General features: G+C 42.9%; 1 protein-coding gene and 1 non-coding gene across 2 annotated transcripts; both read left to right on the forward strand.

Moving 5' to 3' along the window:
- The first annotated feature begins 4,298 nt into the window (after positions 1-4,298).
- On the forward strand, positions 4,299-9,987 carry RPL18A (ribosomal protein L18a). Its single transcript, XM_073327895.1, has 5 exons — positions 4,299-4,405; positions 5,188-5,367; positions 6,401-6,530; positions 9,020-9,129; positions 9,844-9,987. Exons 1-5 carry the CDS (start codon positions 4,388-4,390, stop codon positions 9,934-9,936), a joined length of 531 nt encoding a protein of 176 aa, XP_073183996.1. The 5' UTR covers positions 4,299-4,387; the 3' UTR covers positions 9,937-9,987.
- On the forward strand, positions 7,853-7,984 carry LOC140905695 (small nucleolar RNA SNORA68). The gene has a single exon (XR_012156933.1). It is a non-coding gene; the product is annotated as a small nucleolar RNA SNORA68 (small nucleolar RNA).
- Positions 9,988-23,203: the final 13,216 nt, after the last annotated feature.

Raw genomic sequence — 23,203 nt, forward strand, 5'->3', positions numbered from 1 at the left:
AGATATTATTATATACACACAAAAAGCATGAAAAAGTACCTCCTCCCACCACACTCTCCTGCTGGTAATAGCTTATCTAAAGTGATCACTCTCCTTACAACGTGTATGATAATCAAGTTGGGCCATTTCCAGCACAAATCCAGGTTTTCTCACACACACCCCCAACACAAACTCACTCTCCTGCTGGTAATAGCTTATCTAAAGTAACCACTCTCCTGTTATAATTATTCAAGAATTATAACATTCATAAACCAGTCAGAGAACACTTCAATCTCTCTGGTCACACAATTACAGACATGAAAGTCGCTATTTTACAACAAAAAAACTTCAAATCCAGACTCCAGCGAGAAACTGCTGAATTGGAATTCATTGGCAAATTGGATACAATTAACTTAGGCTTGAATAGAGACTGGGAGTGGCTTAGTCATTATGCAAGGTAGCCTATTTCCCCTTGTTTTTTCCTACCCCTCCTCCCCCCGACATTCTTGTTAAACCTTGGATTTGTGCTGGAAATGGCCCACCTTGATTATCATACACATTGTAAGGAGAGTGATCACTTTAGATAAGCTATTACCAGCAGGAGAGTGGGGTGGGAGGAGCTATTTTTTCATGCTTTTTGTGTGTATATAATAATATCTTCTACACTTTCCACAGTATGCATCCGATGAAGTGAGCTGTAGCTCACGAAAGCTTATGCTCAAATAAATTGGTTAGTCTCTAAGGTGCCACAAGTACTCCTTTTCTTTTTGCGAATACAGACTAACAAGGCTGTTACTCTGAAACCAGTCAAACACACTGATTTACTAACTCATAGTTAAATCAACAAATAATGCATAAATACAATAGCTGTTAATAATTTTACTTTTTATACAAGTGCACAAACAAAATGGTGGAAACTTATATCAGTTACTGTTTCTGGGTAGGTTCAGCTTGAGAGGCGTCGAAGCATGTTCAGGTTAACATCGGCAAGCTTTGCATATGTAGATAGGCGGTACCTATTGGAGGCTTAACCTCCCCAAACCTTGTGCCACCAGGGCGGAGGTGCAGTGGTGGATTTGGAGCCCTTGGAAAAATCTCCCCCCCCCACCCCGCCATGACCCCCGGGCCGCAGCCAGGGCTGGCCTTACCATGAGGCGAACTGAGGCAGCCACTTCAGGTGTTAGACTGTGGGGGGACGCCACTAGGACCCAGAGTGTAGAAAATTGTGTCTGCTGCTGGTGCATATGTATTCTCTCTGCTCTAGGTGCACAGAGATGATGGAGTGCTGTGCTGTGCTGGAGGAAGGAGGGCACAAGAGACATAACAGCCTGGCAAGAGAAAAGGTGAGAGGGAATAACAAAAAGCAGCAGAAGCTGCAGGGAGAGAGGAGGAGTAGCCTCTTATGTACCTCTCTAGCACCCCCAGGAGCCTGGACTGATTAACACCAGCTTCTCAGGGAGCTTCCTGTTTCCTGCTGCTTCCCTGAACCCACCTGAGGCGAACAGGAAGTCAACTGAAGTAGTAGGAGCCAGTTAGGCCCTTAAGACGCTGATATCTTCCCTCACTCAGACACCTCTCTAGCTCTAAGACCTCCCGCTCCAACTGCCCTATCACTGCATCCCTCCGCCGGGTGGCACCCTGGGTGTAGTTGCAGCAGAAGAGCTGTGCCTGCACCTTCCCCACATCCCACCACCACCTCGCCGAGGGAAAGGCACGCCGCTGCCCCCGCCAGGCCAGCCAAAACTCCCGGAAGGACGCCACGAAGCCCACATCCTCCAGCAAGCTGTTATTAAGATGCCAATAGGCCGGCCCTGGCCTCTCTGGACTGAGATACACATGGGGGATGTGGGGGCAGGGGCTAACCTTCCCTGCCTACAGCTTAACAGGGAGGAGTGGAAGGCGCCCCTGGGATTGGGGGGGACAGGGTAGGGGGAAAGCGACCGCTCCTCCCTGCTGGAGGGCACGCAGGGGAGGAAGGTCTAGAGGGAGGGGCAGGGTGGTGAGGGAGAGGGATGGGGCTAACCACTCCTCCCTGCTAGGCTGTGTTCAGGGAAGGAGGGTACCAATGGGCGGGGGACTACAGGAGGGACGGGGCGGGGGAAAGGGAAGAAGTAACCGTTCCTCCCCTCTAGTACTGGATTTACCACGGCACTGGGCCCACGGTCCAAAGGGGCCCCAGCCCGGCCTGCTCTTCTCTGCTCACCCCCCGTGGGGGCAGAAGCTTGATGCTGCCGGCTCCTGCTGCAACAGGACAGGCTTTGCCGGCAGCCAAGCTCCTCCACCGCCTCTTCCCTGGAGGGTGCTACCTTCCCTCCCTTCCCCGCCCTCTCTCCCTGCCCCCGATCAGCTGTTTGCCGGCAGGAGGGAGGAAGAAGAGCAGAGCTGCACACTCCCTGCTCTGGAAAGGAGGAGGAGAAGAGGTGGGGGCAGGGCCTTGGGGAAGGGGCTGGAATCGGGGCATACTCCCTCCAGCCCCTGCCATGAGCACCTCCATGCAGTGATGAGCTGCCAAAATCTTAACAACCAGTTCCCTCCTCATCCCACGAGGGGGTCGTGGCCCACCCTCACCCTCCAGGACTTCTGCCCCGCCCCAGTACTCCTGCCCCATCCAACCCCCCACGTTCCTTGACGCCATCCCTCCTGGGACTCCCTCCCGCCATCCCCCCCAGAACCGGGCAGGAGGGTCTTGTGGGCCACCGTAGTGGGTGCCCACCCTGCCCTGCCCCTAAGAGCCAGAGGGACCTGCCAGGGGGCGAGGTGGGGAGTCCCCGCCGTGCTGACCTCGGGCAGCTCCCAGGAAGCATTTGGCAGGTCCCTCTGGCTCCTAGGGGCAAGGTAGCGTAGCTGGGGGGGGGAGCAGCCACTCCCCCACTGATCACATCAAAAGTGGTGCCTTAGGCACCAACTCCGTGGGTGCTCCAGGGCTGGAGCACCCATGGGGAGAATTTGATAGGTGCAGAGCCCCCACTGGCAGCTCCCCACCCCGCGCCCAGCCCCAGCTCACCTCCACTCCACCTCCTCCCCTGAATGCACCGCCCCGCTCTGCTTCTTCGCCCCTCACCCCTACCCCCAGCTTCCGCGAATCAGCTGTTTGCGCGGGAAGCCTGTGAGAGCTGAGAAGCAAGTGGTGGCTTCGCACTCAGGCCCAGGGAGGTGGAGGCGAGCTGGGGCAGGGAGCAGTTCCCCTGCGCGCCCCCTGGGGTTACCTGCTGCGTCATGGGCAGCCCTCCTCGTGCCCCCCCACCCCAGCTCACCTCCGCTCCGCCTCCTTCGGCCTGAGCCCGAAACAACCCCTTGCTTCTCAGCCCTCCCAGGCTTCCCGCGTGAACAGCTGATTCGCAGGAAATCGGGGGGTGGGGGAGAGAAGCAGAGCGGGGTGGCACACTCAGGGGAGGAGGCAGAGGTGGAGCGGAGGTGAGCTGGGGCCAGGCGGGGAGCTGCTGGTGGGTGCTCTGCACCCAACAAATTTTCCCCATGGGTGCTCCAGCCCTGGAGCACCCACGGAGTCGGCGCCTAAGGTGCCACTTTTGACAGGTTGTTAAATTTATTAGCCCTTTTAGAACCGGTTGTCCCTCGCTTCTAAATTTAACAACTGGTTCCAGCAAACTAGTGCGAACCAGCTCCAGCTCACCACTGCCTCCGTGACCCCAGCCCACACCCCCAGGCCTCTGCCCACCCTGACTCCTGCACCCCACCACATACCCCCAGCCCTGACTCCTGCACCTCCACACCTACCCAGGCCCCCCATTCCCTGACTCCTGCAACCCCCCCCCCCCCACACACACACACATCTCCACCCTGAGCACCAAGCGGGAGCTCCTGCACCCCCCCGCCGCCATTCCCTCCTGCACCCCTCACACCAAACAGGAACTGCCCCAGGTAAGAGCTTCACATCCCAACCTCCTGCCTCAACCCTGAGCCCCCTCCCTCACCCTAGCTCCTGGCCAGAACTTGCACCCCAATGTTTTTTTACATTTTTTTTTAATCAAGCGCTCTTATCCAAAGCGCTTTACAACAGTTAGCTAACGGCTCCCACGCAGTAACAGCCGCAGCTGCCAGCAGCAGTCAGCCAGCCTGGCAGCAGGGACCCATAGGTGGTGGTGGTGGTGTCCTTGCTTCTCCCTCTGCAGGCCCGGGGTAGGCTGCCAATGCCCCCCACAGCAGCCTAAGGGAGTCATTGCTCCAGCCACCAGCAGGGAAGCCCAGGGAGGCCAACAGAAGGCCAAGGAGGCCAATAGAAGCTTGTCTGAGCTTTGATTGACTGATGCTACGACCAGTAGGAGTCTTTCGTGCAACCAATAGGCGTTTAGCATGATTAAGCGGGCGTCCCTTCCTGCGGAGGGGGTGACGTGAGGCTGGAGCGCAGGCGTCCCTTCCTTTTCTGGGTGGCAGCGAGCGAGGCAGCACTATGAAGGCGTCGGGCACTGTAAGCGTGGCGCGCCGGGCCTAGCGGGTTGCGGCTGGGCGGCCTCGGCCCGGGTTTGGGGGTGGGGAAGGCTCGTCACTGGTACTCGGGCCGTTCTGGCGGGTCCTGCCCGTCCGGGTCGCCGCATCTTTTCCTCAGGGAGCGAGCGGCCAACATGGCGGCCGCCCAGAACGTGAGGCTGGGGAGGCCGCGCAGAGCGGCGCCGCAGCCAGCAGGCGCCCCCTTCGTTGGGGCCGGCCTCAGGCGCCGGGTTACGAGAGGCGGGTCTGGGTTCGTCTCCGCGCAGGCCGCGTGTGCCCCAGACGCTCCCCCTTCAGGCCCCGCAGACCGCGGCCATGCTCCGAGGCCTGGCGGGAGCGCACGGCCTGGCCGGGCCAGGACCTAGGCAGCCGGGTCTCGAGGCCCCGTAATCGCTCGCGGCTTTCTGGTTAGAGCGAGTGCCGCAAGAGGCTCTGACCCCATTGTACAGCGCGCAAAGCCTGAAGGCCGTTGCTCTTCCTGAGTGATGCTCTCCGCGGGGAATAAGAGGAGCCGAAGCGCTTGTGGAAGCGAAGGGCCTGGCGAGATCCTGTAGGAGAGCTGGACTCGGCCATAGTGTTTATTGTCCGTGGGACTCTCAGCTGTAAGCTGCTTCCCTCAGCATTGCTGTCTGCAGTAGCTGGGGGCTTCCTACATACATCACTGCTTATGCGATCTCGCGCCTCGCTGTAGGGCTAAAACTGTCTTGCTTTTGCCTCTGAACATTGGAGGGTTTTTTCATTCTCTCTCTCTCTCGTTTGTAGCTGAGGGAGTACAAAGTTGTTGGGCGATGCCTTCCTACTCCTAAATGTCCGACACCACCCCTTTATCGGATGCGTATCTTTGCTCCTAATCATGTTGTTGCCAAGTCCCGTTTCTGGTACTTTGTGTCTCAGCTGAAGAAGATGAAGAAGTCTTCTGGAGAAATTGTGTACTGTGGACAGGTATGGTCTTAAAAAGAAAAAAAAATACGTGGTCTTGGAAATTTTTGGGATTTTAGTTGTTTTTATATATTGGAATGGAATTATTTATAAAAGAGCTTATCATGTCACTGACAGTGAAATTAAACTTTTCACCTGTCACATTTTGTGTACCTGAAAATCGAACTTCTACTTTCCACAATAATTAGGAACCATGAATATTTTAAAACTAAATGCATTAGATCAGCCTTGCAAAATCATGACAGATAATCCTTAGACATAAACTACGCTACTGCTGGTCCCTTCCCCACCTCCAAAAAATACAGTAATAGAGAACTAATATTTTATTTCCTGCTTAGAAAATACTTGCTCTAAGGTCTGTTTTCAAGACTGGTTTCATTTTTAAGTGGTCAACATCATAATTGTAAAACTGTTCCCTGGCTTACTTTGGTATATGTCAGATTTGAGATTCGTCTAAACCTTCTAATTCTAATCTGTTTTGTAATTCTATACCATCCCTGTTGCAAAGTCCATGATATTAAAATGAAATTTTCTTTTTGTAAAACATATTTTCATCATTGGCACACTCTCTCTTACTCTTCCCTCAATTGGAATTTTAAAAAGTAACTGAAACAATTAGATTTAATCTGATTTTTTTTTTTTTTTAAATAAAATCTAAGTTTTGGGGCTAACCTGATAATTGAAGCATAGTTTTCAAAAGTGACTAGGGAAAGTCATGCTGAAAGTAACAGGGACTTGTACTCCTAAATCACTCTGTGTCTCTGAAAAATCTGTCCTCCTCCCTTTGGAAAGCTGCTTACTTACCTGGGTAGAAAAATCTACTCACCTACCCTTTACCATGATTGATGACCAAAAAAAAAAAAATGATTGTGTGTGTAAAAACAAAAAACTCCCAAGATGATAGAATTCTGCAATATGCTTCAACTAGAAGTTTAATGTGGTGTTCTCCCAAGCTGCTGTTTTATTATTCAATACACAGTGCATCAGTGAGGTAATGTTTTTATCTCTGGTTCTTTCTTCACTTTTATAACCTCAGGTATTTGAAAAGTCCCCTTTGCGGGTGAAAAACTTTGGTATCTGGCTACGCTATGATTCTCGTAGTGGAACCCACAACATGTACAGGGAATACAGGGACTTGACAACTGCTGGTGCTGTTACACAGTGCTGTAAGTAAATATTTGTTGGAACAAAGAATAATCTTTTAACAGTAGTATGTGTAAGATCTCATGCAGCATTTGAGAAATTGAAATAGATATATAGGAAAACCTTGGTGAAGGTGGTGACTGCATTCAAATAACAGTACAACTAGATTCTTTGAAAAGCAAATTAAAATGGTTGGAACTATTTGAACACCCGACTAGTAGTGATTGCTGGAGACTTTCCCCCAACCAGTATTTCTTATTCTCTTAAACCTCTTTTGAACATACCCTTCTGAAACTGTTTATGCTTAGCTTCTGCAAAAAAAAAAAATTTTTTTTTTAATTTTTAGTAAAATTAAAGAAGCTGTTTTGGTTATACAGTTGTGTAAAGTTCTAGTTTGATGCTCTTCCAGTTCAGGTTATTTCTTGCATCATACTTGAGTGCTCAAAAATTGTTAAAAATAAAAATTATTGGTTCCTCGGAAAATATTTTTGGAAGAATCACTAAGGCTCACCCTTCTTTTTTGCACAACACTTAATAGTATTTTGGACTTGATTACTTTTTAATGTTCTTGTTGAAGTCTTACAAGCACCAAAGTGAGGAAATTCAGATATATTTCATTTGGCCATATGGAGCATATTAATAGTTTATCATCTACGCCATGTGGAAAATACCTTTATGTTTTGTAATGGAGTGAATTTTTGCGGGAACTGAATTGCCTGAAATCTTTTGTATAGAAGATAACTGGTGTGTTGGCCAAAAAGACCTCATACCCTCTGTTTACAAAGGGTCACAAGTAGACCTTAAGTGTGAGCCGGTACGACATCGTGCATCAACTATGGGAAAAGGACTGAGACTTTTTCCATTGGACCATATGAACTGGAACCATAAACTCAATTTAACATTAAATCCCACCAAATGAGGGTAAATCCATCCTCATCATCGTATCCACTTGTTATACTCCACACATGAACGTAGCCATTATATGAACAACATACCCCCATATCTCAATGTCTGTACTTTGTTTGACCTGTTAAACTTTTACCCCCAATCGGGGAGACTGCATATTATGTATTCCTTACGCCACCCGTTCCTAAACCGAATTTCGCACCCCTTGATGATCTGTACCTTATTCCCTGATATCCAGAAACTTCTATGCTTAAACTCTGTACTGTTTTCTTTTTACTTCAACATCTTAATAAAATTATTAAATCTGATAGACTAATGATCTGTTGTGTTGAGATATCTGGGGCTACCTCAGATTCCATGTGCAGTTACTATAGTGGGTGATATTTTTTTCATTCTCAATATAACATTACTAGTGCATTTTAATTTGTGTTTAAAACACTTTGCACACAAAAACCCAAAGAATATTATTTTTAGTAATAGTGTTCTTGTCATGTGTGCAAATATCATATGTACCTTGTCGCCTTTCAAGAGCTGACATGCTTTTGAAAGTGAAACTGAAGGTCCAACATAAAACTTTCTGCATATTCTCTGTTAAATTAACTCATTTTATCAAATTAAGTTTTAAACTCAGCAGTTATCTAAAATACTCATAGAATAGTAATCTAATCTGGTTCAAGCAATATAGTTGAGAGCTTGGTCAGAATTCCTTGAATGCCCATCTTACATCTGAGTTGTAAACTCCTGAAAGCTGAGGATTTATATGGAAATGTGTGTTTTGCCTTTGAGAGCATTGTAGTAGGCACAATAATATGGTGAGATAGCAATGTCTTTTGAAACTGGTAATTAGCACTTGAGATCCTGGTATCCACAGAATTACTGAACAAAAAGGTTAAACTGTACTTAATGTTGTGTATGTGGTTTATACATGATGAGCACCAATAATTGGAGCCCTTGCTTTGAGGTATAAAGATGGCTTCAGATTTCTTTGAGAATCTATTTCAAATGTGAACCTTCAGGTCTATCAGGCCCTTGCATATTTCTTGTATTAATCGAGGACTTTGAACAGTGCTAAAGTTAGTGACTTTTTTAAAAAAGCTAGAAACTTGGGGTTGTTATACTTAAAGAATAACTCAGCCATTTGAAAGTATGGAAATAGTTATTGTACCCAACTTACATTGTCCAGTATTCCATAATTTTAAGTATAGCTCCTGATTCACTAACTTCTTGCCCAAAAAATGTGGACTACACATGCAGAATTGTACCTTTTTTGAAGAATTCTGGTGTATGTGGGAGGTGTCAGCACCTGACTTATAATGAAAAGCTTCAGTAGAGACTGTTGCTCCTCTGTTAATAATCTTCCTGACTAGAATAACTGTAGGAAAAGTATAGGAAAAAATGTATTACCAAGCTGCAGTTTCAATTATACTGTGCAAGTCAGCTGTTAAATACAATATGCAAGAATAATGAATTTCATAGTAAGGACCTCTGTTTAAGAAAACATGCTACATGTAAGCAATTTCAAACTGCACAGTGGAGATGAAAAAATATTGTGAATTGTGTTGTTTAAAGTAAATGAGATAATGTTAACATCACCCTGATGTTACAGACCGTGATATGGGTGCCCGCCATCGTGCTCGTGCTCACTCTATTCAGATCATGAAGGTTGAGGAGATTGCTGCTAGCAAGTGCCGTAGACCTGCAGTCAAGCAATTCCATGTAAGTGAAACAAAGTAAAACAGTGGTTGGTGGTGCTCATTGTAACACACAAGATGAGACAAAATCTCTTACCTAGAAGTTTGCACTAAGTTTACAGGATGTACTATGCCGATTAAAAATACAGAGTGTTGCATTGCAGTCCAACAATTATTTTATATAGCAGAGATGTATTGAGTCAAACTTGCATGTATGCTGTTGTAACTTGGAATCATGGGTCCTTTAGTGCTAGAACTAGTTGAGTGAAACTACTGATCAAAATCAGTTTGATTTCTTTCCGTACTCACGTGCTGTGAGTGAGCTGTTTTAAGTACAAAAAGTACATCTAGTCTTACAGCTATGCTGAAACAGGCTTATTTCAATATAGTTATCTTAACTTGCAGAAAAGGCAGCTCTGTATAGAAAGGTGTTAGTAGTTATGTCTTATATTTGTATTACCCAGGACCTCATTGTGTGAGGTGCTGTAAAAACACAGAATAAAAAGACAGTCCCTTCCCCCAAAGAGCTTAGAAACAGTAGCCTTCAGTTGTTTCTAGCTTCTAGTAACCCTGATCCATGGAAATGCTTGTTGCTCTGATATCTAATACAGATTAGATATGAAGGTTAGAAGTTGAACTTTCTAATTCACTTATCGTGACTTATTTTTCATAGTGTGTGTATGACCTGAGATAATTGCAAGATCGATATAAATGAAAACTAACACTTTCTCCCTTACAGGATTCGAAAATCAAGTTCCCTCTGCCACACAGAGTTCTGCGTCGTCAGCACAAACCACGTTTCACCACCAAGAGACCAAATACATTCTTCTAAGTGCAAGAACATTCTGTTTGCTCTGTGTTACAATAAAATTCTTATTGGAAAGCTCTTTGACTCTAATTTGCAAGACCTAGTTTTGAAGGAAATGCTGCTTAGAACACTTACTACTGCATGGACAGCCACGGGAGGGAAGAAGTTTTAAACTCCAACTGAGAGGCTTGTTGCTGTAGTTCTATGACAGTTTTGCATCTTAATTTTTCTTCATGTGAAAGCTGCATAAGTATGAATATAGAGGCATGTGTAGTTCATAGTTAAAGCTGCTTTGAGCTTTTCAGTCTAAGGGATTTTAATCCTGCTTTGTTGTGCACTTGGTTAATGACTATTAGGCTTTGTATACACTACCACTTTATAGTGCTGCAAGTTTCAGTGCTGTAAAGTGTACCAGCGCTGGGAGTGCCCCTTGCTGGTGCCACGACTAGACAGCCACGTTCCTAGTGAAGATATGCCCTTAGTGTCAACATTTATTGTGCACGTCAATGAAAATTTACAAAAATTTATAATACTTTTCAACAGACCCTCATCCCTGGAGTTAACAGCCTTGCCTATTGGTTGTTGCTTGCATACTGAACCTTTCCAATGTTCTAAAATATATCTACACTTTCAATATTTAAAACATACTCGGCCACCCACATCTGCTTCTCACCACTTATATAATCAAAAGTTATTCCCACCCCATACATTCCTTCTGTCTCTTCCTTCAGCTGTCTTCTGTGGGGAGAAAGTCTTCCAGTATGTCTGGAATGTCCACAAATATGGACCAAGTGGGGAAGAAAGAATTAGGAGTTGAGAGTCCCTCAAAGAACACTTTACAACTTTCTGTTGTACATATAAAGCACTAGTGTCTGTATTGATTCCATGTACAGAAGGAAAGGAATGGTCTCGTGACCTTGACCAAACTACTTAGACCTTTAAAGATAAATGCTTGCACTTTTAATGTCAGCCAGAAAACATCAGACAGCTGAGACAGCACTGGTGTTACAGGGTGCTGAATTTCTGGCCTACAGTACCTGAATGGACTAGAGCACAGTAAACTAATGCATAAGTGACAACGGTCACGCTGCACAAAGGGGAAAAAAGCTGCTATTTGCAGCCCAGGCTTTCAAAAGTTTCTCAGTGACTAGTCTGATTTACAATTAGTGCCTTTCTTCCAACTGATGCTGTTTTACTGCAACTCACTTGTTCTGGGTGCTTTCTCTGCATGCTCATACACCTGATTTTATCTGGATTAAACCTGTGCTCAATCTCATTTTTATGCTGGGACATATGACCTAATATTTAAGGATTAAAGTGTAAGATACAAAACTATTATCTTTATGGAAAGTTTGTTTTGAAACAAAATGGAAACTGGTAATTGACCAATTGGAGTTAACAATTGAGTGACAGTTGTTTATAAACTTCAATCTCAACATAGGATATGCTACTGCAGCATCCTGGATCATGGTAACTACTTTGCATTATGTACTTTAAGTATGACACAAATCCCCTTTCACGCTAAGAAGCTCAAACTGGGGAAATGTTAACTATGTAAAATCATAATTTGAAAATTGCATACATCCTACATTAAACTGTCTCACTGAAAATAACAGTATGTTATTCTGCCCTGCTACTAGGAGTAAACTATACTACATCAGCTAGAATTAGTCACTATATCATAAGAAAGGCCTGAATACAGCTCCTAATCAAGCTACATGGGCCTGGACACTACAAACATGTCAGTATAACTATGTTGTTATGGTATGTGGAAAATCTACACCCCTGAGTAATGCATTTATACTAACCTAACTTCCAGAGTGGATAGTGCTATGTTGACGGGAAGACTTCTGTTATCAACATAGCTACTGCCTCCTGAGGAAATGGAGTACCTATGCCAATGGGAGAAGCTCTCCTGTTGGCATAGGTAGCGTCTTCACGAAGTGCTACAGCGGGGCAGCCGCAATGCTGTAACTGTAGACAAGTGCTTAGTACCATCGTGTCCTCTCTTTCCTTCCTCTAGGGATGGGCATATTTCCAGTGTTCCTGGACTGTGCATTGCATAACTTTTAAAACATGATTCTTGTAGATCCACGCTGATCAAATCATACAGAGAATTGAACTGTCCCACCTCTGAAAAAATTTGGGACATCTCCTACTCCCAATTTGCTTTATCATAATTTTAATGAAGTCCTAGGGGACTTGCTGTTATGTTAGTATAGGTCTGAAAAATCAACAAACACTGCAGCAAGTTATATTACATTGGCAACAAATGTAAGTAATAAGTTTTCACCTGCTGTAGATGTAGTGGAACCTAGTGCCTCCCTATTTGCAATTTATGTGACCAAATCCCTGAATGAGTATTTAGGGAAAAGTGCAGCAGTGTATGCAATTGTTTTCTTAGTAGGAACACACTATAAACTGTTTCACTGAGGAGGAATATTTTTAAAAGATCTGTTGATAGGGTATTTTTGTCAAAAATAGGAACGGAATGAGGTGTATGTTTTCACCATACTTTAATGGACTCAACATGCTTATCACACAAGTCCCATTTATTTCATGATTGTCAGACAATTTAATGTAACTTGATTTTTTAAATTCATGTCTGGTCAAATTCTGATAGCATATTATTGCACAAGTTGTGCAATGGGACTACTTGTAGAATAAGATGCTAAGGTGATCAGAATCTGGTCCACATTAATGAGTATAACAAGATCTTTGTACAAGTTGACTGTTGAGAAACATGAGCCATTAAAATAACTTCATGTGATAGTGAATGCAAATACAATTTTAATATAAATTATTTACTTTAGTTTATCATGCTTGCTTTAGCAGAGCAAAGAATAAGGACACCTCTTTTTTGTCACCCAAGTTACAGGAAAGCACCCATCAAGACTAAATGATTTTTACCTCAAGTGGAGAACTGTAGATTGATACATTAAATGTATTTATCAGATTTGTGTGTTCACCTTCAGCATTTTAAATCATTAGGTGGCATTTAGAACATTTAATTTTATTCTAGTAATGTACATTTTAAGATTTTTTTCCTCTAGTATACTTCCTGTTATAGTGAACTAGGCTGTGGTGTGATGCTTTATTCAAGCCCAAGACTACAGCTGTTTTCTTTGCTATGAAAGGCTGCATCTGGCTCAAGAGCCATGAGTTGAGCAGTATTAGTCTAACTAGCACAAAATATGTATTTTATTTGCTTGACTAGTTTTTTTGGGATAGCCTTGATTAGATTACCAGATTTATGGATGGGTAATCTGACATTTCCATCAGTAAATGAGACATTAGCAGAGAACAGTGCTGTTGAAACATTTCTTCTCTAGGCCACAAGATTTTTGAAAGCCACGATTATATTTTTAGATTCTTATTTGGTATAGTGAGAAAAAAATAAGGGGGAGATTTTCTAAGGAAATTAGGCACACACCGCCCTTTGAAATTTGGGCACCTAGATCCAGATTTTGAAGGTATTTAAGATCCTAACTTCCATTGATTTCAATGGAAATTAGGAGCCAATATACCTTTGAGGACCTGGGCCCTAATTCCCATCTGTACCTTTGCAAATCTTTCTTGCGTATCCAAACTCTATTCTTAATTCATTAGTACATTCTCATCAGAATAGGTAAGAATTTATGGCTGCATCTTATTAACATCAATAAAACATATGTGGAAGTCTCTGCATTGACAGTATTATGCAGCCTTTATGGATTGAAGCTCTTTAAAAGTATTTTTGCAACACTCTGAAAATCTAGGTTGCTTATGCCACAGGGTTAAAACTTTAATATATTTTAAAGTAGTTATTATAGTCAGACTACTATTACCTGATAGCACTGATGATTCAAGTAAATTACATGTATGAATATCCCTCTGTTGCTACTAGTTCAGATGCTCAAGTCTCTATTAGTATGAATATTGTATTTCTTTGTAAATCAATAGAATGCCTATTATAAATATTGGCTTCTGTGGTAACTGAGTAGAATTCAACACCTTTGAAAACATAATTGTTAGAGTACTATATTATTGGTTTTGCAGAGTCTTGTAGAGCTAAGCCTTTTTACAAAAATTAGCTCCTCACATAATACAAAAACTCTCACTGAACAGGCTACATTAGTGGCAGCCTCTTTCCACTACTTCCCATAGTATGAGATTTGTGTAGTAATAGCTATGACCACAAGGAGATGCAAGGAAATGACAAAAATCCAGTTTATACACTTCGGCCCCAATCCTGTAAACAGTTATGCATATAAGTAATGTTACATGTCTGAATAGTCTCAATTCATTGGGACTACTTCCGTGTGTAAAATTACTTGTGTTTGTAGGATCAGATTTTCAGAACTGCTGCTAAGCACTCTGGAGCTGCAAGTGACGAGCACTTCTGAAAACCAGGTTCTGTAATATAAGTTACTTGAGCTTGAGGTTCTGCTCTTGGGGTTCTTGCAATCTATAATAGTGTGTGGTATCTGAACTGCCAGCTGCCTAAATACTTTGCAACAGGAACAAACTAAACACAAAAATCAAGATAATTTAAGTAGCAGACTGAAACTGTCACACTTCACATACACAGGTACATACGACTTTTCAGAGAGCAAATTGCAGTGTGGCTATTTGAACTCCCTCTCTAGAACAATTTCATTTTACTCAAGAAAAATGATCCATATGGAACTACTGATTTGAAAGTTTCAGAGTAACTTCCCCTTTGAGTAAAAAAGAAAATCAGTTAAAAATACTCCTCTGATAAAGTGGGAAAACCTGATTTTTTTTTCCCACCACTTTAGAACACACGGAAACACAAGGCAGACTTTCAACTAGAAACAGGCTACGAGATTACATTATGATAAGAAGGAACTGAAGAGCCACAAGAACCACATTTAATCAGAACGTCAAGGAGCAGGAGCAACTAGGAAAGAGTTATATAATTGCTTTACATAATTTGGCAGAATGTTGTAGGTCTGGATCACTACACAATGCAGTGACTTGTGACAAATGTCTTGAGACTCGAAAATGCAGTTGCCAGTGAGAATTCAAATTCTGCTGGTTTAATTATAGTCAAAACAATAGATGGATCATTTTAAAACTAAATACCTGAAACATTTATTTCATGTCATGCATTATTGCTTACCCGTAAGCATTGTAATGATTCCAGCAGACATTTGTGCCACAAATTACACAGATTTTGTATTGTTATAGTCATAGTCAAATCATGCTAGTATCACAATAAATACTACGGCAATCTCATCCCATTATTCCTCAAGATGAAAAGACAACAAGAAGTCAAGAACACGGTAAAATATTAGTTGATTCTATTTGCATTGCCCATCTATGCTCCTTCAGTCACCCATTGTCCCATGCCAGATCTGGGATCAGAGAAGCTCCAGTTGGTGCTATTCTTCATAGTACAATTTTGAGGAATAAAAGGTACCCACTGTGACCTAGCTACCCCTTGGTGCAAACTGGCAGCAGGCACAGAGGGTGCATTGAATTTTACAGGTATCCCTTAGGTTGGATATCTGCATAATAGTTTAGCAAAGCATAGCATGTCAGGTCTCTGCCAAGAGCCCACTGATTATCATAATCACTGCAAAATATATGTACAGATCATAATTAAGAAGTTATTGATCTATATGGAAAATTATGCTCTTAAGGTTTTGGAGTTAAGGCAGGTCACCAGGAGGTGACTAACAAAGAGGCACATTGATGGTTCATTACTGTGTGTCAGCAACTCTTGTCAGGACTGAAAGACTCACTACACTTTACACTCTGTTGTGATGTTATATATACCCAAAAGATGGCATATAATATATCATTGGAAAACTAATAACTCACTGATTATTAATATTCTTGCATAATGTATATATGTGGTGTGTACACCAAAAGTTATGGGTATGTGCTAAAATTATGTTCTTAAAACATGTTTGGCAAGCAGTGCATAAGCTCAGTCCCCATATACAATGAAATGTGTATTTTTTTGTCTGACCAGCCTGGTCATCAGGCAGAGAGAATTTAGGTACCTTTACATAAAAGGTAAACAAAACCATCAGCCTAGTAAGTGTGGAAGGGGGTCTGAACCTCAAATAATAAGCAATAGAATCAACTGATTGTATACAGTTTTACTGTATTATAAAAGTATATCAAGCAGCATCTTTTCTGAAAGCTTGTGACATATTACATGATCAATATCGTTGTGAAATATATAATATATATATAAACATTATACAAGGAATTATGGATACTTACTGATATTATGCTTTAAAGTCTGACCAAACAAAAGGTGAAACAGGTTTTCTCCCAGACAGGAGGGAAGGTAATATTGTGGAATCAAAACAATGGAAGCCCAATTTACAGACAAATCAGTAGGAAGATGGAAAGTCCACAGGAAGAGAAGAACAGCATGAGGTCATCCTGCCTCTTGAAACAGAGTCAATGAACTCTGAGAAATATAAGGGGAAACAGAGCCATTTTGGCATCTTTCACCTAGGAAGACAAGGGAAACCAGAGCCTTGTACTTCCAGGGAAGATCCTGACTGAGAGAAAGTCAGCTGTGGTTGCAAAGCGGAAAGATTGGTAAGTAATCTACCTTGAATAAAGACGGTAGCTTGTTAAGTTACATCTTTACCATTAGAAAGTGTATTTTTACTTTTGTTTGCTTCTAACCATTTTGTCTTTATCCCTTGTACTTGAATTTACTTAAAACCTCTCACTTTTGATTAAATAAACTTGGTTTTACTTATAATCTCAACCAGCCCAGTCCCTATGTTTGAATTTAAGTGATTGTCAACTCCAGTTAAAGGTATCAAAAGAATTGCTTATGGTAGAGACAAAAAATGTTTACATTAAGTTGCCTGCCCCTGAGGATGGATTAATGTAAAATTGTTTGCTAAAATATATTTTCTACTGAAGTGCCTAATCCAGTTTTAGCAGTCACTTCAGTTAAAAAAATGGAAAACTAAATATATCCCATAGACAAAGACTCAAGTTCCTGGGCTGTCAGGCTGAGCCTGGGTGAGGAATAGTATAGCTCAAAACTGGTAAACAAAAAAGTAAACTATTTTATGGACCCGACCAAGATGATGGAGTATCTGGCATGGGCCTCCTATGTGCTTTTGTCTCTTTAAAGGGGCAGTGACCCTTATTATTACTCCAAGTGTGCTAGGAGAGGGCTGGACACTTCAGGGCAGATGGTTTGGGGGAAATTTGGGACTGAGAGTGTGTTGGGGACACCCTGCAAGTAGCAAACCAGGTGGGGCTGTTGTGTTGTAGGCAGGCTGCTTGGGTCAGAGACCTGAACTAGGGCTGCACAGCACACAGCCACTCAGGGAATTGCATACTTGCCTGCTCGCTATTAGTGTCTGGGCTGTGAGCCACAACGGCAGACCATTTAAGGCTGTAGGGTCACAAGAACATAAGAACGAACATACTGGGTCAGACCAATGGTCCATCTAGCCCACTGATTCTCAAACTTTTGTACTGGTGGACCCTTTCACATAGCAAGCTTCTGAGTGCGACCCCCCCCCTTATTAATTAAAAACACTTTTTAAGATATATTTAACACCATTATAAATGCTGGAGGCAAAGCAGGTTTGGAGTAGAGGCTAACAGCTCATGACCCCGCATGTAATAACCTCACGACCCCCCGAGGGATCCCGACTCCCAGTTTGAGAACCTCTGATCTAGCCCAATATCCTGTCTTCCTACAGTGGCAAATGCCAGGTGCTTCAAAGGAAATGAACAGAATGGGGCAATTATCAAGTGACCCATCCCCTGTCATCCAGTCCCAGCTTCTGGCAGTCAGAGGTTTAGGGACACCCAGAGAATGGTGTTGCATCCCTGACCATCTTGGCTAATAACAATTGATGTGTCTATCTTCCATGAACTTATCTAATTCTTTTCTCAACCCAGTAATGGTTTTGGCCTTAACAACATCCCCTGGCTATGAGTTCCACAGGTTGACTATACCTTGTGTGAAGAAGTACTTCCTTTTGTCTGTTTTTTGCTGGGTAACTTCCCTCCTTTTATTAAAAGTTTCTTTGTAACACTCAGACTCTGTGCTTTCAAAATGGGAAGTGTTGCCTCTTAGAGGTGCCCAGGGGGTGGTGTGTAATTATCCCAGGTCACTGGGTGGGGTCTTGAGCTGGTTTTGTGTTGTATACTGAACCCAGCCCTTGTTGCTGCCAACTCTGACTGGCAGAAGGGTTACATCTGTAATAAAACTGAAGGGGGTAGAAAGATGACTCAGGACATCTAGGTTCAATTTCCAGCCATAACAGATTACCTGTATTGGTTTGGGTAAATCACTTAATATCTCTGTGCCTCAGTTCCCTGTAAAATGAGATGATGATTCTTTCTCCCACCATTTGTCTATTTAGATAGTAAACTGTTTGGGGGTAGAGACTGTCTCTTACTATTTGTATTTACAGAGGCTTGCATAATTCAACCTTGCTTGAGGCTCGTAGGTGCTACTGTAATACAAATAATAATGTTGTTGTTTGATAATGAGAATTCTAAAAATTGCAATTATTCTTCCCATGCAGGAACACTTACTATGTGTCATACAAAGCAGTAGGAGGCCCATGCCAGATACTCCATCATCTTGATCGGGTCCATAAAATAGTTTACTTTTTTGTTTATCAGTTTTGAGCTACACTATTCCTCACCCAGGCTCAACCTGACAACCCAGGAACCTGAGTCTTTGTCTATGGGATTTACCGCAAGGAGAACAAATATTGTTCTATTGTTTCTATTTAACCTTTACACATACACAGGATTTGAGTCATTTGCCTTGGCCTTCAGAGTGCTGTACATTGTAGACAGCCACTTGCCTGGGCATTATGTTTTGATGTTGGATGGTAACTCCCTACATCTCTCTCGTCTCAGAATGTAATTTATTTGTACTAGGTTTGCTCTTGTACACACTTCCAACTGTACTTCGCCCTTGTGTGGCATTTACAGTATATTTAGTTTTCCATTTTTTTAATTGAAGTGACTGCTAAAACTGGATTAGGCACATCAGTAGAAAATATACTTTAGCAAACGATTTTACATTAGTCCATCCCCAGGGGCAGGCAACTTAATGTAAACATTTTCTGTCTCTACCACAAGCAATTATTTTGATACCTTTCGCAAGCTACGACTATGGATGGAACACAGGATGGATAGAACATCCTTCTGACATAGTAAAATTTTCAAAAGTGCTTAAGATTTAGGCTTCCAAGTCACTATGCACACATAATGGGACAAGGTCTTTTGGGTGACTGGCTCAGTAACCTGAGGTATATACAAAGAGTCAGGGCGTTCAAAGGGCCATGGCTCACTTTTTAAGCTAAGTTCATTTACCTCCTTCTCCCACCCATTTGCTGGGCCACTCACTGCAAATAAATATACAACTCCGCATATGCAGTTCCTCCACCCAGCATCCCTCCCTCCCATGAGAGAACAAAAAATCTTGTTACTTATGTCAGTAACCAGGTTCTTCTGCCCTCTCTCTCTCATCTATCATCTTGGCTCCAGTGTGTATCCTGTGTCCCCTTCCCCTTTGCATAAACAGGTAACTGCAGGTCCCATATCCAGCATGGGGACCACAGTCAACTAAAGGAACAGTAAAGTGGGTGACCAAAGTTGTGGGGCACCTCAGTATCACCTGCCTTTAGCATGAAGAAGCCTTGTCTGTGACTGCTGGGGGTCAGCTCCCTAACCCCACCAGCCACAGGCAACACAAGCACTATGTTCTAGGCCTCACAGGCCCTGCTGTCACTCTCAGATTAGTGATAGGCGCACTTCAATCCTCAAGCTTGCCCTGGAGCATCCAACCCCTGTTCCACTGGACACTCACAGTATTCACTGATACACTACTGCCAAAGAAATACTACACCTCGGTTTACCAGTTTAATCTCAGATCACTGCTCCACTTAACTCACAGCACTTAGATTTGTTTATAGTGAAATCAAGTATAAATTTGTTTAACAAAGCAAAGAGATTCAAGTAGTAGTAAGTAGGAATATTGGAAACAAATGGCTACATATAAAATGAAATTATAACACACATTCTAGAGCCCAGATTAACTCTCATGTTTAGTAAAGTATTGCTCACCCAAAATTCTTGCAGCGCTTTACAATCAAGCTGGCTGTGACCCTTTCAGGAGACAGTCTGTCTCCAAGGTGAAGGATTCAGTGTGTTTCTTTGTATTCAAAGATACACCAACCCAGCTTTTTGTTTCTTCCAGTCGATTTCCCTTCTATTTAGATTTTACAATCTCTCAATTTTCACCTGGCTCACTATGCAAATAGGCATGCAGCGTGAGTCATAAAATACACAACTGGCCAAACAGGGAGATATATGTCAGTTACCTCCTTCCTGAAAGGAACATCTCTGGTATGTCACTGTGACGTTTTGGGGTTCAATTCAGACCAGTAAGGGATTGTGTCACCACCAGCCGTGTGACCCTGAGTGAAATGCCTGCGTGGAAACTTTTTAAAAACACTATAATAGAGACTCAAATTAAATGTATATCCCATATTAAAAAAATAGAGGAACAAAAAAAAAAAATCACCATAGCTAAACAGAGTAAAAGAGATGGTTGGAGGCAAAAATGCATTCTTTAAAAATTGGAAGTCAAATACTAGTGATGAAAATAAAAAGGAGCATAAACTCTGGCAAGTCAAGTGTAAAAGTATAATTAGGCAGGCCAAAAAAGAATTTGAAGAGCTACTAGCAAGAGACTCAGAAACAAAGTACATCAGAAGCAGGAAGCCTGCCAAACAGTCAGTGGGCAACTGGATGATTGAGGTGCTAAAGAAGCACTCAAGGAAGACAAGGCCATTGCAGAGAATTTAAATGAATTTTTTGCATTGGTCTTCACTGTAGAGGATGTGAAGGAGATGCCCACACCTGAGCCATTCTTCTTTCTAGGTGACAAATCTGAGGAACTCTGCCAGATTAAGATGTCACTAGAGGAGGTTTTGATCAAATTAATACATTAAACAGTAATAAATTCCCAGGACCAGATGGTATTCACCCAAGAGTTCTGAAGGACCTCAGATATGAAATTGAAGAACTACTAACTGTGGTATATAACCTATCATTTAAATCAGCTTCTATACCAGATGACTGAAGATAGCTAATGTGACACCAATTTTTTAAAAAGGCTCAAGAGGCAATCCTGGCAATTTCAGGCCAGTAAGTCCAGGCAAACTGGCTTAAAGTGTAGTAAAGAACAGAAATTACCAGACACATAAATGAACATGATTTGTTTGGGAAGACTCAACACAGCTTTTGCAAAAGAAAGTCATGCATCACCAATATTTCAGAATTCTTTGAGGAGGTCAACAAACGTGGACAAGGGTGATTCAGTGGATATAATGTACTTGGACTTTCAGAAAGCCTTTGACAAGGTCCCTCACCAAAGACTCTTAAGCAAACTAAGCAGTAATGGGAAAAGAAGGAAGGTCCTCTCATGAATCAATCATTGGTTAAAAGACAGGAAACAGAAGGTAGAAATAAATGGTAAGTTTTCAGAATGGAGAGAGGTACACAGGGTTCCCCCAGAGATCTGTACTGGGACCAGTGCTGTTCAACATATTCATAAATGATCTGGGAAAATGGGTAAACAGTGAGGTGGCAAAGTTTGCAAATGATACAAAATTACTCAAGATAGTTAAGTCCAAAGCAGACTGCAAACAGTTACAATGGGATCTCACAAAACTGGAGAACCGGGCAACAAAACAAGAAAGCTTATACATGAAATAATAAAATAATAAATAATAAATTTGTTAGTCTCTAAAGGTGCCATAAGTACTCTTTTCTTTTTGTGGATACAGACTAACATGGCTGCTACTCTGAAAATTGCAGCTGAAATTCAATGTTGATAAATGCAAAGTAATGCATAATGGCAAATAAAATCCCAACTATACATACAAAATGATGGGATATAAGTGAGATGTTGCCACTCAAGAAAGAGATCTTGAAGTCACTGTGGATAGTTCTCTGAAAACATCCACTCAATGTGCAGTTGCAGTCAAAAAAGCTAACAGAATGTTAGGAACCTTTAGGAAACGAATAGATAATAAGACAGTAAATATCATAATGCCACTGTATAAATCCCTGGTTTGGCCACACCTTGAATACTTCATGCAGTTCTGGTTGCTCCATCTCAAAAAACCACATATTAGAATTGGAAAAGGTAGAGAAGGGCAACAAAAATTATTAGGGGACATGGAACTGCTTTCATATGAGAAGACTGGGACCGTTCAGCTTGGGAGAGAGACGACTAATGGGGAAATATGACAGAGGTCTATAAAATCATAAATGGTGTGGAGAAAATGAATAAGGAAGTGTTATTTATCCCTTCACATAACACAGGAACCAGGGATCACCCTTACCCACTTCCGTACCCCAACCCCTTGCCCCAGCCCAGAGCCCCCTCGTGCACTCCAAACCCCTCAGCCCCACCCCCCAGCTGAGCCCCCTCCTGAACCCCAAATCCCTCATCCCAGCCCCACAGCCCATACCCCCAGCCAGAACCCTCACCCCCCCACACCCCACACCCCTGCCCCACCCCTGAGACACCTCCCGCACCCCAAACCCTCATCCCTGGCCCTATCCCAGAGCCCATACCCCCAGCTGGAGTCCTCACCCACTGCCACACCCCAACCCCCTTCCCCAGCCCAGTGAAAATGAGCAAGGTGGGTGAGAGCGAGTGATGGAGGGAGGGGGGATGGAGTAAGTGCCGGCAGGGCCTCAGAGAAGGGGCAGGGTAGGGGTGTTTGGTTTTCTGCACTCAGCAAGTTGGCAACCCTGCTGGTTTTGTCCTAGTACGGGCCACCAGACAAACAAGCCAAAAAGACTCTGTGGCATAAAACTAGATGAGTGGCTCCCTAGGGTACAGCAAGTGAGAGCACATGATGTAATGGTCCCTTCCGGCCTTACACCCCAGTACAACCCAGCTCCCTTTCTATGCAATGCTTCCTCCTGGGGGAATTCTAAACCAAAAAATAAAAAATCATGTGCACAATATTTTAAAATTCTGCAAATGTTATTTGTCAAAACAACACTATATAATCATACCAGTTTCAATTATTTTGGTAATTTATTTCAAAATACTGTCAGCAAAGGTATTTGTAACAATACAGGTTTCAGAGTAACAGCCGTGTTAGTCTGTATTCGCAAAAAGAAAAGGAGGACTTGTGGCACCTTAGAGACTAACCAATTTATTAGAGCATAAGCTTTCGTGAGCTACAGCTCACTTCCTCAGATGCATATCGTGGAAACTGCAGCAGGCTTTATATATACATAT

Source organism: Lepidochelys kempii, chromosome 1 (assembly GCF_965140265.1).
Source record: "Lepidochelys kempii isolate rLepKem1 chromosome 1, rLepKem1.hap2, whole genome shotgun sequence".
NCBI lineage: Eukaryota > Metazoa > Chordata > Testudines > Cheloniidae > Lepidochelys > Lepidochelys kempii.